General features: G+C 41.4%; 1 protein-coding gene across 1 annotated transcript; it reads left to right on the top strand.

The window, feature by feature from the left end:
• Positions 1-5,294: 5,294 nt before the first annotated feature.
• On the top strand, positions 5,295-19,426 carry LOC126897176 (protein Wnt-1). Its single transcript, XM_050670545.1, has 4 exons — positions 5,295-5,749; positions 10,757-11,031; positions 14,348-14,640; positions 17,437-19,426. The coding sequence occupies exons 1-4, from the start codon at positions 5,637-5,639 to the stop codon at positions 18,088-18,090; spliced, it is 1,335 nt and encodes a 444-aa protein (XP_050526502.1). The 5' UTR covers positions 5,295-5,636; the 3' UTR covers positions 18,091-19,426.
• Positions 19,427-19,899: the final 473 nt, after the last annotated feature.

The raw sequence follows: 19,899 nt of genomic DNA, 5'->3' as shown, positions 1-19,899 counted from the left end.
TTTCAGTTTGGCTCTTCTTTCGATAGGAATATTCGAAAGCTTCGCGTAACGCTGGCCAAGCAAATTTAATATTAATAGAAATAGTAAGCCGTTCAGTCAGATGGATTGACATACGAGTAAAAAAAAACAAAGATTACTAAAGTAGACTAAATGCTAGTGAGGGATAGCTCTAGACTAGACGGGGAGAGGACGGGATAGAATTTGTTTTGCAGTTATATGTGTCGACGAACTCTAAAACAGATAGAAGAAGACAGTAGCAAATTTTCTTCTAATATTTGACGGTCACATTTTTAAGTAATTATTATAACTATAAAAGTCAAATATTACAGAATAATTGTGTATTGTTCGTCGACAGATGATGAAATACCAATCGAATGGAAAATTTTAAGTAATACATTTGCTTGTTCTAATTCAAATCATTCGAAAAAAAATAGCTTTTTCTGCTTACACTGACAAAAAAACCTTTGTATTTTTCACTGTATCAAAAGCTATATAGAACTTTTCAAAACATGATGGAAAATCTATTAGTGTTTCTTTTTATTGAAATAATGTTGGCTTAAATAAAAATATGTTTATTCCAACCATTGGCTGATGGCTTCAGTGAATCAGATCATTGTCAGCTGACAGTAATGTTTAACTTGTTAAACAACTAAAATTCATGACGTTAATTTTTTATTTTTAAATTGTTTACCATAACCCATTGATATTTTTACTGTGTTGGTTTTTCAATTCAATGGTTAGTTTAATCTTGGTAATAATTTTGTCAGCATAATAATAAGACAGCATTGGTTCTATGCGAATTTTTTTATAAACAAGTAAAGAACAACCGAGTACTTGCGTGTCTATCAAATTAGTAGAATATGTGCAGCACTAATCGTGTGATTGGTTTGAACATTGATTGACATTGGGTGATTCGAAGTAACTTGCTGAAGAACTATCAGTGCAAATTTTATATTTGCAAGAGCGTATAATTTTGATTTTAATAGCTCCGGGCAGATGACAAAATGATTTTCTTGTAGTTATGTTTTGGAATCCTAAATTTTAACAATTTTTTAGTAGTTGCTTAAATAATATTCTTCATATCTCTGTATATATTTTTTATGTAGTCATGCAAGACATAAATTTAAGTTATATTTTATTTTAGTCTAAAAGTAATATTTTATTTATATTTTTAAGAACAAAAGTCCATTATTATAATAGAGGATATGTATGACGTCACTTGTACCAAGGTAAAAAGCGTAGGAGGAGTAACAGAAAATTTTAGGCATTGCATCAAGGTTCTGCTTTAAGCCCTTACTTATTTTCTATAGTGGTGGATGAAATCACTAGAGAAATACAAGGTGCCTTTGTTTGTTGACGATATAATGTTAATAGTAGAAAATAGGGAGGAAATTCATCAAAGGCTAGAGGTGCGGAGATCAGCTTTTGACGAAAAGGGATTAAGAATAAGTTGGAATAAGAAAGAGTATATAGAGTACGAATTTCTAAAGGAGAACACGAGGTAGATGAAATGAGAAGATCAGTGACGATAAGTGAGGAAGTGATAGGAAGGTGGAAAGTTTAAAGTATTTAGGATCAGTTGTGTAAAAGAGCGGTGGTATTGACGAGGATGTTAGACACAGGATTAAGTGCGGGTGGTTGAAGTGGAGAAAAGCGATTGGTGTGTTATGTGTTAAGAAAATGTCTATGAGTCTGAAAGATAAGTTCTATAAGACTGTAGTGAGACCAGCTATGATATAAGGTTCAGAGTATTGGGTGATTGTCAAGAGAATAAAGTAAAAAATAAGTATAGCAGAGATGAGAATGCTTAGATGGATGTGTGGAGTTACTAGAGAAGATAGGATAAAGAATGAACATATAAGAGGGAGTATAGATGTAGCATCAATCGTGGATAAGATGAGAGAAAATAGGTTTAGATGGTTTGGTCATGTTATAAGGAAAGTGGAATCGGAAGCTGTGAGAACAGTTATAGAAATGAATATTGGAGGTAGAAAAGGTAAAGGAAGACCAAAAAAGAGATGTAGGGATATAATTGAATGCAATATGAGGACAGCTGATGTAAGCGTGGAAGATGTGGTTGATCATGTCAAGTGGAAGTTAAGGATAAGGGTGCTCGACTCCAAGTAGTTGGGACAAAGGCGAGGAAAAAGTAGAAGAAGTACAAAAGTATTATTTAAAAAAAAAACAAATTTGAGAGATGTTTAAAATGTGATCAAAAATCTTATTGTTTGTTTGTTTTAATTAATTTTTTTTTAAATAATGTTTGGCTTAAATTAACATGTATTGACTCGGATAAATAACCGACTACTATGGCGGATTATTGTCAGTTGTTGATCAATTAAAAAAATATTGAAGTTAATTTTGAATAAAATATACTTTTACTGAGTAATTGATGTTTTGGCTTAGTTAATTTTACAATTTAAAAAAATAAATAACTTCTTTTTTTATCTTTACCCCGTTGGATAGGAATAAAAAGACACAAGACATTCACATATTAGACGTGCAAAGAATATGTTTTTAGCATTATAATGTTAAAAAACAAACAATTGTCTGTTACAATGTAAATAAATATGCTGAATACGAAGAACAGCACTGTCGGAATACGTATCAATCAAAAAACAGTCAGTACATAAATATTTTGGCATCGACATGCAAAACAATTTTTAACACGGTACTAGGACCCGATCAGAATATAATCCTACTGGTTCAAATCTGTTATTATCAATTATTTATTTATAACAAGTTCAGAAATATTCAAAAACCTTGTAAATATTTAAATACCTTGTACTTAATATACTTTGTAAATAGTTTTTCGATAGTAGTTTACGATGCTTAAAAGTTATTTTGTAAAAAAAATATCATAATTATAAACGAAGAATAGACGTTGATCGATTTACTAAGTTTTGTACGACGATTCGAAAGAAAGGAACAAAATCGATAAACTAGTAGTAATGTGCACAGTTTTTGATGTATTTATATTGTTCACAAAGTGTGATAAATTTAAATAAATGGTTACAAAAGTTAATATTTGCTAAAATGTAGAGGCCAAAGTACAATAAAACGGTGTGTCAAAGTGAAATGAATGGCTGACGTGTCAAAAATTTAAGATTGCACAATCTTTCATGAAAAATATTCCTAGTGACGATGGAAATAATTACGGATCGATCGATAATGAAACTAAAGAATATATTTTAATGAGTTTACGATTTGTGAATAAACATCATATCAACAATGTTCTGTCGGGTGTCGACATCGATCGATGGAGGAGATGCAGGATTCACATTTTACATTAATAAACAGACTTGAGTTGCATCTCTTCTGCGGAGAAGGCGCACATTAGGTATTTTTACATCGGACAGACCGAATAAATCGAGCCATAATTAGCAAAAGAACAAAACATGTCAATGTAAATACATATACATACAGGGTGTTCAGTAAACATGTCAATTGTTACGAACAATAGAACAGTAGAAACCCGTTTCTTTACACAGTGAACACTCTGTATATAAATTGTCAAAACGTGTGAGAAACGTCAATAGAATTATCGTACTAAACAATACGAATGTATTGACTTGAACAAAGTCCGTGCCCCAAGAAAAACATGGTGACAATACACGAGTTTTGGTTGATGAACTAATGGACGAAATATATTTGTTGTTTTAGTCCGTCGGCAAGATATAACAAATTTTTATTTATTATCGATTATTGTATCTTGACTGTGCCAGACAAATGGATGCAACAAACAATTAGTCTATCCATCAACATTTACGATTCTAAACAATTAAAATCTGTACTTCTTGTTTAATTTATGATGTTTTTTTTGTTTCAATAAAACAAAGTTGAATACAATAAGTTTTTCTAATCGATTATTAATTATTATAATCTAGTGCATATTATGTGTAATTGAGAGACCTCCAAAAACAGAATTCTATACAACTAAAATTATATTTTGTCTAAATTAATTTCATAGAAACCATTGTGAATTAATAATTATTTATGAATTATTCATAAATCTACACCTATACACTATAAATCGTTTAAGATATTTTCCTGGAAATATTACTCATCGTCAATTTATGCGTTTTAAACGGCTAAATATTTATCAAATAAAGTTATGAATGTCTCGACGACTTGTCGTCGAACAACAATCTTATCGTATTTATTCGTAGATACTTCCGGTGAAACGTTAACTAACCGGATCCTTAACACTTTTGCAACACAATAAAAGTCATTGTATCGATCGCCAATAATTCGTAAGCCACGGCGTTATTTTACAATGAAAAAATCAATTAAACAGACATGTTATTATTTTTTTTTACGAGTTTTACTACACCCGTGGTGGATTATTGTCGACCGACCGAGTTTAGTAATATCCTCGCGCGTTTTTTTAATTAATTCATTTTTCTTATTAGCGAACGCCATAATTCTGCTAAGAGTACGTTTATAGCCGTACGGTCGGATGATAAATGCGTTTTTTTGGAATTGAAAAACTTTACGAGTGATCAGATGATTTTCGCCAAACGAATATGATCGTCTCGCTTTGACCACGTGCGACTTTGTACAATCGAAATGATTTTTGTTTTGTTTTAGGGCGCGAGGCGATCGTAAAACAGGAATGATATTGTGTACTTTTGGGTTTCTAGGCATAGTACGGAAATTATTATTCGCGCAGTGTCCTTACGGGTTATAGTTAATTGTTTTCTTTTTACTTATTGTCGTTACGCGTTTTATGCACAGGCGCCTCCACTCGGCGTTTAAGGGTCTACGGCGGCGGTGTGTGTGTGTAAAAAAAAAAATACAAATAACACGCAATAATTACACTCTGCTGCCCACGCACTCCTCCACGAGTGTCCGAAAAGAGGTTGTGCAAGTCTGGGCGGGTACGCGCACCGCCGCAGAGATTTTCGGCCGGTTTCTCAAATTCAGGAATTCGCATAGACACAAGTGCATGAAAAAAAAAAAAAAACCGCTGCGGTACTCGCGAGTAACAGTGGTGGTAATAATAAAATCAACGATTTTAGTGCACTCCATTAGCGCGATTGTTATTTTTTAACACCGTGTAAAACGCGATGTTGTGCGGCAAAAAACAGGCACGCTGCGCGCCGTTCGAGTGTTGTGTGCGCGGAGGAAGACGAGCGGCGCAACAAGGAGGAGAATGGGCGTAAGCCGGACCGTATGGGCGGAGAGCGTCTCTCGACTGGCGGTCCGCCCACCGGGATGCGGGTGGATCCGACGCGGACCACGACGGTATGGACAGGAGGAGGAGGAGGATGCGACAGAAAGGTTTTCCTGGTGACCGTCGATCTCATTCACCATCAGTTGTCCCGCTCCGACAGTCCGGGGTGCGTTAAACCTTAGCGCGACCGCAGAACACTAAAAAAAAAATAGTGAAACGCACACAGTATCGCGTCGATTTTTATTTCATTTGAAACATATATACGTCTCGTTCAACGAGTTACGGGCGTTCGTCAAGTGTCCGAGTGTCGATATTGTCATTTTTTTCGCGTGTCAGTTTTCTGCGCGTTCTCCGTGTCGGTCGGCGTTGGTTTTTAATCGTTTTGTTTAAAACGTTCGTTTTGTATTCTCGTAAATAATCTGTTCGTCCAACATTGCAGTGTAGTTAGAAATGTGATGACATGAAACCGTCACTAGTGATCAATACCGTCATTGTCCTGGGACTCGTGGTGGACGAAATCTCCCGGGCGTGCGCCAAGCACAGGGAGGGAAAATACAAAGGCACACACTGGTGGTGAGTACAACACGCACACGCCCGTTGTGTTTTCTGCATAGTTTTTTGTGTCGGTCGTGCGGTTTTTTCGCTCGACTGGCGAAAACGTTTCGAGAGGGCCCGAGAGAAGTGTTGCGAGTAAGGAGGCGGCGCGTTGGAAATCGTCTTGGAAAAACTGTTCATCGCGACTTAACGGCGTAAGACGGATGTAATTAGACGAGTAATTATATCAATAACGATTATGTGTACCTCTCGGCCGACAAATATGTGACTTGTTAAGTAATTTTCAGTCCCAACAGCATCCCGTACTTTGTGAATTATTTTCGTGCCGTGCCCCAGAAAAAATTCATTTCGAATTAATCATTCGAGGTCGTTTTGAATCGATTAGCAGCTAGTTTTGCTCGGCGTTGTTAGGTCTACCCTCTTAATTTTACCACTTTTCGCGGCTTTTTTACGAATTATGCGAATAGTACAAATATTACGAACATAAAAAATGTTGTCGTTCAGTCATATTTCTTACGGCAGTGATTTGGTTCCGTTTAAACGACAGAAAAAAAAGTAATAATAATAAGCCAAACATTTCTAACGTTTTTTCTTGCCGCTCTGAATGGAGAAATTATTTTAGCGCATTTATCAACACTAAAAATTAGTGTTTATTTAAACATTTAACGTTTTATTATTTATACTTGACGGAAAATATTTTTATTTCAAATATGAATTTAGTTGGAAGTATTTTTAATACGCAAAAAAACCATTTAGCCGATCGAATACGCAAAATTCGATTAAAATCGTTAAGACGATTAAATTTTTTACTATAATTTATTTCGTGAATAAATAAAATAATGGCCCTAACAATAATTTGCTTTATTTTTTTATAAACTCTACGTATATAAATGTACAAAGTTTATCATTATCCAAAGGAAAGGAAGATGGTAAGTTTTTTTTTTTAAATTATGAATAATAATTTATCCGATTGCATTACAGAACAATATCATTTATCGCTTATTATATATAAAAATAATTGATCACTACGTTCGTTCGTTCAAAAAATTTGGAAAAAATTATCTAAAGCCCCACAGCATTTCGATTATTGTAACACGACACAGGGTGTAGTAACATTTCACAGCGAATACGCATCCGATATTAATAAAAAAAAAAAAAACGTTAAATTTGTTCGACAAACGATTTCACCGTTGTAGTAGTTGCCTATCGATATCATCCAATTCCGGATGAGTCAACCCGTGGTNGTTTTGTAGTTGCCTATCGATATCATCCAATTCCGGATGAGTCAACCCGTGGTGGAAACCGGAAGGAACACAATACGGTAACGATTATCTCCGGAGTGAATCATCGCGATATAGGGTACATTGTTCTCGGCAATTTCGTGGAAAAAAGATCTAATGATATGATTAAAAAAAAAAAAGGGATGCGCGCGATTAAACAAGCAGGTCCGTGCGAACGGCGCTCCGATAGCCTCTACGTCGACGGACGGGGGCAACTCTCCCGAAAGTAGCCGTCTGAGCGTCTAGATCCACCCGACGTACGAGACGTTATTGTCGGTATGTTAAATAGGGCGCGCCTATTGTGATGTCGATTCGCCAGTCGATTTTATTATTAATATCTTTATCCGGTTTATATAGAAACGGAATCGCGCATAACGTATAAAAAACACATATATTATCTGCAGCATTATCTTATTGCTCCGATCTCCGGCGTAGTGTAATTTTCAAAACGAGTACACACACTAACTGGGCGCATCGTCGGAAGGGGCGGATTTTCGAACATTCTTCCGCTCCGCCGACTGACGAACGCCTTTTCGATAGAAGTACACAATGCGCGGTGTTTTCCGGTGTACAAACCCCAGTAAGGTGTGCAGTTTGTTTTTTTATCTCTGGGAAATAATTACAAAACGCCGGCGACGATGTCTCATAGCACTGCGCTCGCAATAGGTCCGTCTCATAGTTTGTCGCGCGCACAGCACTTTTACGCCGTCGTGACGTACTTTTGTCGCACGTCCATAACTTTTATACGCGAACGGACCACACGATTCATCTGCCCCGTACGATTGACGCGAAAATGTTTTTTAGTGACGTTGCGTAATGCTGTCGCCGTTAACCTCGATGTAACACACGATCCACGGGCGTATCTCCTCTGCTCTCCCCTCGGCCGTCATCGGTCTTTTCTAATTTTTTTGGGTTAATCGACGTCCGTCGGTCGTGACGACCGTGTTTAACGATAGTAATATATCATTATCGCTGGTATTATATATGTATATACATAATGTTATGCGACTTGAACTAATATTCTCGAAATAACAATTATTTCGTTATACACCGCGTGCCGTTTACGTGCCATTGGGGGGGGGGGGGAGGGGAGCGTGTCGGCCGTAAAAATCGTTTAGTCGCCACACAAACACTAATTAGAAGACGCTCGGCCGACCCTCGCCGACGGTAACGCGCCGTTAATTTCGTTAATTGATTTCGGGTCCGGGTGCGCGCACCTACCGAGAAAACCCGTACGACGACGACGACGACAAGTAGTTGGAGGTTCCCCGTTCGAACGCGCCGAGAACCGCGAGACGACGCGGCATTAGTCGACCCGTTAAATTCGTTAACGGCGACAAACCCAACCCGAACCGACGACCGCTTCCCTAATGACAACGCCAAACGCGCGGCGCACATTACCATTTTAAGCGTTTGTTCAATTACGCGCGCGCGTGTGTAACACCGATACGTCCGACTAACGAGCGCGCGCAGTCGATTACACACGTTGTTAACTGCTCGGCGGATAGTCCGTATACGGAACCGAGTTATTGTTGCGCCACGGACCCAATACTGTTAAACCGTGTCCATTATCCGTTTAACACATTGAACGGATAATCGTTTGGTACCGTTTGGTGGCCTGTGCGCGCCGCCGCGTTTCATTTGAGAATACTCGACTGCGAGAGCCAAAAAACACCAACCCGACCGTGTGGCACCGACGACCCCGGGACGTCGTCTGCGTGTCGCACGTGGACACGCGNAGTTAAAAATTTTAAATTCTCACCGTGTAAATAAAATAAAGTCCGACATTGTTAATCATAATAAAGTATATTACATTATCTTTAATTTAAGATATATATATATATAAGTGTCAGTTTTTCCGGAAAACTTTCAAAAATTAAGTTGAAAAAGATTACATTCTATATGCATTTTTAAGTTTTGAACTTAAAATGAAGTTTCATAGATACAAAAAATGAAAAAAAAAAAAAAAAAAATATGTCGTCCGGGGAGAGATGGCGGTGGTAAAGGAGAAAGAACGGCGGCCGCGAATATATTCCCACGGCATCGACGACGACGACGATCGAGAGGAGATAGCATAGCAACGGTGTGTGTACCGAGCCTAGAGATGCTCTCGGAGTGTTCGGTGGTGGCGATACTATAAATTAAACGTGTACGAACAAAAACAAAACAAATTTATAAAAAAAAAAGAAACCGAGAGAAATGCCGGACTAGTACGGTAAAGAGAAAAGAGGTAAACGAGTTATGAATATAATATTATCACTTTGCCCTTATTGTATGCGTGTGTGCTAGTACATATATATATGTATACGCGTATGATATAATATTATGTATACGTGTACGGTACATATTTTTTTCCCTTGGTCCGTTTATACNGAGGTAAACGAGTTATGAATATAATATTATCACTTTGCCCTTATTGTATGCGTGTGTGCTAGTACATATATATATGTATACGCCTATGATATAATATTATGTATACGTGTACGGTACATATTTTTTTCCCTTGGTCCGTTTATACACACACACACACACACACCAGTAAACGTCTACCGCGGACACATTCTCTTATAGGCCACCGCCGATTTATCTTTTATCTCTTGAACACGTCGACAGTTGTACGATAATCGTCGCTTGAAAAAAAAAAAAAATTCTAAATTACGCTGTCGTCACGTCCATCGGTGCTGCTGGTGGTTGGCGAGCGTGTTTACTAGTTCTGGAAATTCATTTAAGATTTACGATGTTGTAAATTACTCGCGAAACGCTTTCCACGTCTCTGTGCCGTTTAATCGTGTCCCGTTTAGTTTTAACGCTGACAAACAGCGTTCCGGATATTACTACGTTGTTCTCTGTGTTATTTTTTTAAATTTTTCTTTTACAACCGATCGAGTCAACGGACCGAGCGGCCGACTGATTTCATTTGAAAACCATCACGTCCTCCGCCACTACACTAATCGTTTCCGAACGATTTGAATTTGTTTTCTTCGTCAGCGCTTTTTAAAATTCGTTTTAATCCGCATCGCATTAAAATTGTGATTTTCGACTGTCGGTGTGACAATGTGTGTGACACACACCATCGAGTATTGACACGAACGTAAACAACGTTATGTTCAACATTCGTGTAACGTCCCATTAGGTCTTGTTGATCGCCAGACTCTTTGTACACACACTCCAACACATGATATATGTCAAGTACTCTACAACATAACATACGTGCACATTATCGGTGTATATTATTACACTGCGTGCACTAGGCCGGTCACATCATTGTCGGGCAGTCATTATTCGGAGTCTTTACCACCGTTTCACTGGATGAATCGCCGCCCCTGACTGTACACATCGTCAAAGTGTTGTTGACACGTCGACGGTGACGGCTGTCCTTACGCACACATCGAATGTCGGCGGCACGCGAGGACGCCGTTAAGGAGCCACTCGAGCGGAGACGGCGTAGTTGTGTGTAAAAATAAATTCTCAGTCCGACCGATGTGCGCATGAGTCTATAGAGAATTAAACGCGTCGCGACGATTTTAAGTGAAAACGCGTCCGCGACACCGTCGGGTTGGAATCGCGCGCGGCCCTTGGACGCCACCGAGATTTATTATTATTGCTGGTTTGTGTGCGGTACGTACCCAACTCGTCGCCACCACCGTTTGCGCGTACCGACTCGAAGAGGGAGGGAGAGAGAGGTAGAAACATGTACACTCGATTCGATTTGCAATAATGTGTTTTTTTGTTTAAATTTTCGCAGGGGCATTGCTAAAGCTGGCGAACCAAACAACCTGGCGCCCATGACGCCCGGCCTCGTGTTTATGGACGCGTCGTCGTCGTCGTCCACCGCCACCCTACTGCGGAGTAAACAGAGGCGGATGATCCGCGAAAATCCCGGCGTGCAACTGGCCATCAGCCGCGGTGTGAACATGGCGCTGCAGGAATGTCAACATCAGTTCCGAAACAGACGGTGGAACTGTTCGACGAAAAACTTCTTGACCGGCAAGAACTTGTTTGGAAAAATCGTCGACCGAGGTAAGCGGCGCGGGACGTACAAAAGCTCCAATTACGTCTAGTAGTGAGAAAACAAAGTTTTGAAACTCGTACCCGGAAATATTTTACATATTAGCCCGGGAACGGTTGGGGATATTGATTTACTAGATTCCGCATGAGAACGTTGAGTGTTAAAACCCGTTGGAAATTCGAGTAAAGCATTCGTTACTGCGATAAAAAATTTTAACGGGGTCTAACGAGTGTGTTTACACGCCGTTGTCGTCGACCCGTAAACGGTTCGTCGTACACGTGTCTCGATTCGATCGACACACGCAATCACTGCCACGGCGGCCACAGAATTCCCTGTAGGGGTTTTTGTGGTGGCCGTCGGTTGACGCGGACGACGACAGGTCCCAAACGGGGAAAACGTTACTCGTCTGCACGAATCGTGGCCGCCGACCCGTTTAATAATAGATACGTACGTGTCTATTATGTACGCGCCGACCTTATAACCTGTGCTCGCACCCCCTTCCCCCGCCGGGGCGCCTACTACGGTACGGTATCGGTTGGGTCGCATTACCGTTTTTTTTTTTTTTATTAACCCATCCTTGCAGCTACCACACACACACACACACACAAACCGCTATCGTACCCGAACGCCGTCGTTTTTTTACCTATGAAATCTCGTTTTCGTACGGACATAATAATAACAATAACAAACAACACAAGAAGTTTGCCAAAGTTAAAAACCATCGAGTAGTAGTATACGGTTTCGATCTTCGTGTACGCGCGCACATTCATCGTACGACAAAACAACGAACGGACGACACTCGCACACCGCCACCAATTACAAACGCGTGTCGATTTGTCACATCGCGTTGGACAAACCGGACGACGACAACGGGTCGCAAGCGATGCCGGTCGGTCATGTTGATTTGTAGGGGAGGAGGGAGCAACAGACTATCGTCGACACGACGTTCCGGAAGAAGCGAAAAACGACGGGGGGGCCGCGTACACGTTAAAAACGTCCGAGAAACAAAACATGGCAAACGAATTATTTATTACTTTACACGGGTGGGCGATAAATGCGATCTCATCTCCATAATTTCATATTCCGTTCGATATTAATAACGCGTCCGGACGCAATGGCACTCGGCCGACATATTTACATTTTATACAACAGGTGTTTATTTTTTTTTTTTTGGCGATCGCGCTGGCGTCATAAAATGTATAGATTCTTATCGGCCGCAGTAATTATTAATCGCACAACGTTTCTGACCCGTGAAATCTCAACGATGCCGTTACCTACCGCAGAAGCTCAACGAAAAAAAAAACCACAATCTTCTCAAAATTTATAATAAAATTTTTACTCTCCAGTTTCCGCGTGCACATTTTAAATATTTACACATTTGACCGTTTTGACGGTCGTTGAATTCTTGTCGCACTTCAATATCCTCACGAATTATACCCAAGGTTCAAGGACGCGTGTCTATTTTCATTTTGGCACTGCCGAAGTCATGTATTTTTATACATATTTATTATACATGTATATTTATTTCACCCAATCAACAGTCGACACATGACCGTTTTATAATATTACTTATTATTTCCCGTTTTGAAATTTGTCGTACGTTGCTAGCGACCGCTCACTGTTTCCAGGACCCAAAGGTCGTCCAACATTTTTTATACTTAATAAACTCATTTGTACTGGACAATTATGTACATAGTATTCGGTGTGTGTACTATGTCGCGTGGGGCGAGTGTCTACGGTCGTCTGTGTTCGAGCGGTCGGTGTTGACGTTAATCGGTCGCCGTCGGTACGTTTATACTACACTCGCACACAAAATAATAATATTATGTGGATTATTAGTCGACTAATAACGTCGTCATCAGTAGGGTTTCCTGCGGAGAAACAGCCTGTCCGGCACAACCGCCAACGGCGTTTATTATTTATTATACTCGGGCCGAACTCGGTACTTCTTTCTAACGTTTGACCGACTAAACCGGTCGGCAATGAAAAGAAAATACGGCATTTTGTCGAGAAAAATGTCACATAAAAGAAACCTTGTGTATTTTTCAAATAATATCAAAAAAAAAATAAAACATAAAAAAGTGTCTGGCACGAATAGATTATCCGGATATTTCTATATTACTGTCTCTTGTTAAATCTAAAAAAGAATTTACCTATTTAAAGTCGTTAATGGTCGAGTGGTCCTTTGAATCGTTATGACACGCTCGAGGCGCATTAAAGGATCGGACGGGAATCACTATCCGTTTGGGTTACAATATCGCGGAGAAGGGTATCCGATGAATATCTCGATCCCAGTGTGTGAACAGTTAACGTTTTATTGTTGTTCTCTTTATTTCTGTTCCAGTAGTGCACGCCTCGTTTAGTACTTATCGTTTCTGCGAGCGAGTGTTTGGTACCTACAGCAACGCGTTTTCGGGAATGTCACAAATGTACTTGTTATTTTCCACTCGTCGTCCTGTCGTTTCGCTCTTTCCACGGGTAATTATGTTCGATTACCGTTGGACAGAGCGAAACGTCGTCCCCGGGCAACAACAATACGTGTCGCGTATCCGTACGCCCCCCGCTGACACGCGGAAACTTTTTGTGAACGGGGCCACATGATGCGACCGATCGTAGGCGGACGCGAAAAAATACTAGTAGCGTCCGTCCGCGGTGCGGTCAGGTCGGGCCTGCTGCTGCGGTGGTGACGGTTTCACACACAATGGGCCGGTCAGAAATTACGACGTCGGTGTATTGTGTGCGCTATTGTCAGAGCTATAGTATCTCCGAGGGGAGGAGAGGGGTGCCATCGTTTGCCCGTCGTTAGATTTATAATATGCGTGTACACATATATTCGTATCGCGCAGTGCCATTGATCGCCGTAACACGCATCGGATGACGAGGAGGAGACTACCTGCGGTAGCCGAGGGATGCTTTTTTTTTCACATCACTTCACCTCTTTCTGGCGATTCGCAACGCAGCGTTGGTGGCTTACCATTCGACCGTGACGGGCCCGTATCTGTACGCATTGTGTGGTGTATGCTCCAGCGTACACCGGCCATTATGTGCGATGGCATATAATGACGGTGCGTTCCGCTGTGGACCACCGACGGCCGGTGCCACTTTGCGGAGACGCTACCGTCCGTTTTAATCGCCATCAACGCACCACCGGTGTGAACAATTTATTTTTCATTGGCGCCCGTCAAACGCTTTGTGCATACGCGGTGCGAGCTTTTCCCGGTCACAGCGCGACAGTCCGAGACCGGTATACCGGCGGCGTTGTATTGTTGCGGCAAGCCGCGTGTCCAGGCGATCTTGATGATGTTCTAATAGTGATGTCGATTTTAGGTTTCAGAGAAACGGCGTTCATCTACGCGATCACCAGCGCCGGAGTAACGCACGCCGTGTCTAGGGCGTGTGCCGAGGGAGCGATCGAGACGTGCACGTGCGACACGTCCCATCAACGCCGGGGTCCCTACGTCCAGAACTCCGTGCCCGGTGTCAAAGACTGGGAATGGGGAGGCTGTTCGGACAACATCGATTTCGGATACAAATTCGCCAGGATGTTTGTGGACACGGGCGAACGAGGTCGGAGTCTGCGGGAGAAAATGAACTTGCACAACAACGAAGCCGGTCGAATGGTGAGTAGTACTATCAGATTTTCTAATCTTTACAATGTTTTATATTTTATTCTTGTACGACAATTAAAACTAGTGGTTCGTTGTTCTAATTACATAAAAAACAAACTCCGCGACCATACTTGTTATTTGTAGTTCGGACGACGAGTTTATGAAACGTTCGGTTGTGTTTCTCATACGCGGAACGATGAAAAATATGTTTTCGTCGTGTTCGCTCACCGTGTGTGAGATAAAGGAAACGAATCTGCTTTGTAACGTCGTGTGTTATGCGTCCGGTAGCCGTCGTTGAAAATATTTTACGGGCGACGACAAATAATAATAACAATAACAAATACGTGTAAAATAATTAATATTTAATTATTGTTAACCGAGTTTACTGGCTGGTGCACAGACCACCGCCTCCGCAGTCGTCGCAAGAGTGGTAAACGACCGGTAGGAATAGTGAGAGGCGGTCACGTTGACGGCAGTCGGGAAATCATTTCGGAACCGAACGGATTTGTCGCATGAACGAATGGCTGTTTGATTAGTCGTTTGGTATGCGGCTCTTCTTTTTATTTTTTCGATTTTAATTTTCTTATTACGCGTCCGCCTGTCTATAGAATATACTGTTGACTCACTACACCGGTTCGCTAACCGCCGGCACCGCCGCTTCTGATGTTTAAATATAAAAGTATTATAAAATAAGTAACAGTAATAAAGTTAAAGGACGTAAATGAGCAGCAGCTTCGTTTGTTTAATTAAATTTCTTTCGTAACGCTTGGAAGTTGAGAAACGAATTTTTGACGATCTATTTTTCCCCCCCTAAAAAATCGTTGTAATCGTTAAGTGGAACTCACTAAAAATATCACCCCCAAAAAAAAAAAAAAAATGAAATGAAATGACTCAACAGGCTGATGTGTAATTGCAAATGACTGAAATTGAATGAATCACGATCGAAAAACAACCGAAGATTAGTCGTGCGGTGCGCACTACTCTCGGGAGATGACGCTATCCAGGGGAGGGGGGCACCGTGTTATAGATTGCGTCGAGATCAGCGGGGGCGCGCGCACACAATGTACACAATCGTATTATATTGTTTTTTTATATTTTTTTGTTTTAATTATACATATTATACACGAGCGACCGACACCGCGGTGTGGTCCGGGCGCGCGAGAGAAGAAAGAAGTGTATATTTGTGTGTTGTCTGTTACACACACACAGATTACATTACATTAAGCCGCGACGTCATAATTTTTATTAAATTCGGTAAGAGGGGGTAGACTATTCGGCGGCGGTACAACGTGAGCGGCGGCGTACATCACGGTCCGGCGGACCGTGTGCCCGTGGTGTGTGCGTGCGCGTTGTTGTAAGCGGCTCGCACGATAGCCGTATAAGCGGCCGGGTTCGCTACGCTAGCCGTACACGTCTCGTATACGCGCGTATGTACACCATGACTAAAGGGGCCACCCACACGTTGTGTGTGACCACCGCCATTGCCGCGTGAGCTTTGACCGGCCGGGATCAGAACAATAATGTTGTTTTCTACGCGCGACCAATCATAGGCGAGTTTCCTAATTTCTCTCGTGCGTGTATTCTCTCTATTTGGATAGATAATATTTATGCCGACAAATAGAAAAATGGACCGGAACGGTACGGAGCGAGACACCGAGGACGCCGCGGGAAAGTATTGTCGGCGGCGACACAATTGTCTTTGAACGGCGTATGCGTGTGTCTTTCGCGCGAGGAGAGGTGTGCTGACGCTGCGAACAGTCCGAAATCACTATTTCAGACACGCGTCTCCCGGACCGTTTAATGACAATTAAAATAAGGAAAAAAATATATATCCATACATATTTTTAACGCGATTGTCGCGAGCAGTCGCCTTTGGAATTGACGCTGTCATTGTTCACGGTGAAACGCAGCAGCGTGTGTTACGTCCACCGGACCATTGTACGTAATGTAATGCAACACGCAATGTAATACTAATACTAATAATAATAATAACAATAATAATATATATAATGGCAACGACGAGAGAGGTATAAATTCAAATGCGGAGCGACGGCAACGGATGGAGTGGAATATAAATAAAAAATGTACCGATGCAGGAGAGGAGACGATGACGAGGACGCGGGAGAGAAGTGATGACGTCTTGAGAAAAACGGTCACCGTTCGAGGAGGCAACGCGCGCAGGGCACAATAGATAATCGGCTGACAGCAGTGTATCGGTCCTATTGAAAACGGCGTCTCCGATAAATTACGATATTAAGACAGCCCCCCCGCGCGTTTGATAGATCGTCGTCGTCGTCAGTGCGCGCCGGCCGCCAATTGTCCTGTTCGTGGATACCTGTCCGGATACGCACGCACGCGGAAGACAGGGGGAGCACGCACAATACGCTGACCGTCGCGGAGAGGCAGCAGCAGCGTTCGCATCGCCGCTGCCCGGGCGTGTATAATTGACACGACAATGGCGGTAAATTTTTTTTTCCCCTATCGACTTTCACTCCGTTCGACATGTAGTCAATTATTACGATTTGATGATCCGGCCGGCGAGGGGGACACACGACGTTTCCCGTAGCCGACGTCCGTCACCACGGCCGTACGTCTAATTACAAATAAGTGTACTCGCTAATAATTCTATTACGCCGGTATTGGTTATTTTTTTAACGATCGAGTGGTGCTATTGTACTGGCGTGCGGGTTCTGTTATACAGTGTACAAGTTTATTTCCGCATATAGTTTATATTCGATTGTAGTATCGTTAAAAAAGTATAAATGAACTGCGCGAGTATTACTAAATTCCTTGTGTTTTTGTTCACAGCACGTTCAGTCCGAAATGAAACAAGAGTGCAAGTGTCACGGCATGTCCGGTTCGTGTACGGTGAAGACTTGCTGGATGAAATTACCCAATTTCCGGTCGATCGGCGACAACCTCAAAGACAGATTCGACGGAGCGTCCCGGGTGATGGTGGGCAACGCCGGCGGTTTGAGGCGGCTCAGGCGCAAGGACAACGCTCAAAACAAACACTACGAACCGCGCGGTGCGGCGGCAGTGTCAGAAGACGACGTGGTCGTCGGTGGCGGCGACCGGGACGACGGCCGAGACCGTCGGCAGCAGATCGCCGCGAACGGCCGGAACGGACTCGCCGGTGGCGGTGGCCGGAGTCGGTACGGCTTCCAGCTGAAGCCGTACAATCCGGACTTGAAAGCGCCCGGCACCAAGGACCTGGTGTACCTGGAACCGTCGCCCGGCTTTTGCGAACAGAACTCCAGGCTGGGCATACTGGGCACGCACGGCCGGGCGTGCAACGAATCGTCTATCGGCGTCGACGGTTGCGACCTGATGTGCTGCGGCCGCGGCTACAAGACCCATCAGGCGCTCGTGTCGGAACGGTGCAACTGCACTTTTCTGTGGTGCTGCGAAGTGAAGTGCAACGTCTGCCAGTACAAGAAAACCATTAACACGTGTCTGTGAGAACCACCGCGGTGTTCCCGTCGGACGACGTTCGTCCAATTTCGTCGACCCCGTTCATCGACGGCGTCCATTCCTATGATAATGATATAATAACGCATTTTTTTATTTTATTGTGTAATACGCGCCACTCGACGGCCGCGTTTCTTCGTTGAACTCTCTCTCTCTCGCAATCTTTTTTTATCCGTCTGTCTCTGTTCTTCTCATACGACTTGTTCCCGAGCCCACCACCTAGCCTATACACCACAACACCCAACAAAAATCAAATATTTATATTGTTGCATGATATAAAACAAGAAACAATCACTGCATCGTTGTTTCTATTACCAAATCCGGTGTTTTCTAAAAAAAAGAGAGAGTTTATCTCTCGAAAATAATACCCGTTCAATTTTATATAAATTTTTCTTATAGTTCTGCTGGTTTTAACTTCTCCGTAACGATTTTTTATTATATTCGTTTTTACAACACTTCTGTTTCCTATTATTATTATTATTAATTTATTACTTTAAATATATTTATGTATAATTATTTATTATCGCAACACAATATTAATGTACTGAATAATTTATTATCGATCGCAGTAAATTAAATTTACATTTATATTACACTATACTAATGCCCAAAGTATGAAAATCCGTTCTTATTACACGTTTAATTATTTCTCGTTGGTATTTTATGTTATTGAGATAAATTAAATGTGTGTGTGTGTGTGTGTACATAAACATAAAACACAACATGTAAAAACTATATTATAATATGATTGTAAGTGACACGCGTTGTAATTCTCATCATAATTATTATTATATGTTCTTTTTTGAGTATTTGCAATACTAAAAAAAAAAAAACAACAATATTTGTGATCGGTTATATATTATTGCTGATAGTGTATATCCATTTATGTATGTTATTCTTTAGACGCCATGCACAATGGTAATCTTATGACAAGTTTAGTTCCTTTAGCTATACGATGTTGTGTAGTTTTTTTTACCGTTTGAAATTCAAGTGGACTAAAAAAAAAAATAAGTAAATAAATAAAAAACACTGTTGTACATAAAAACTGTCCTAATGTAAATAACATCTACTATGTATACACTATAATATTATATATTATGTTTGTATTATACATGTATACAGACGAGTATCGTTGAAAGCGATTAACCATATTATTATTATTAATTTGTACATTTCAATTGTAATTTTAGCATACGAAGTACAATGAAATCGCGTGTGTGAAATTATATGCCCGTAAAAATTGTTAAATGAAATTTCCTATATACATTATTTATAATTGTCAATGTTATTGTGTAAATATACGTTTTTGTAATATTTTTGTATACGATTTGTGAGTTTGTGCATATTCGTCCTTGGCGTTTCCACTTTAAGGTCAAACTGCGACGGGGCCGCTCCGACCCCGTCACATTATTAGCAGCGCCGGCAAGGCGCACTTTAGGCGTTTGTTCGAACGGTCGTTTTTTAATCGTCCGGACGCACGCACGCACCCGGCGTACCTTGTGTTTTTTACGGCCGTCGCCGACCACCACAGATCTCACGGGCGACACGGCCCGATCGCTTATTATATTCAAATGCGACCGCTGCGCAGGAGATGCTTGCAGATTATTTACAATGCATCCCCCGCGTGTATTTTCAAATGCAATGCGTTTATACGTTGACAGATTCGACAACCGTCGTCGTTCATTGTGTTAACCCGTCGTGATAACATATGATTGTTATTACTACTGTGAAGGGGCTAATCGAGCGCGCGCCCGTAAGAAACGTGTCCGCGGTCCATTACAATACGTTACACTGTCCGAG

The sequence above is a fragment of the Daktulosphaira vitifoliae genome, unplaced genomic scaffold (assembly GCF_025091365.1).
Source record: "Daktulosphaira vitifoliae isolate Bord-2020 unplaced genomic scaffold, ASM2509136v1 Scaffold_2, whole genome shotgun sequence".
NCBI lineage: Eukaryota > Metazoa > Arthropoda > Insecta > Hemiptera > Phylloxeridae > Daktulosphaira > Daktulosphaira vitifoliae.
Note: the sequence above shows the minus strand (reverse complement) of the source record. Positions and strands in the feature narration are given on the sequence as shown.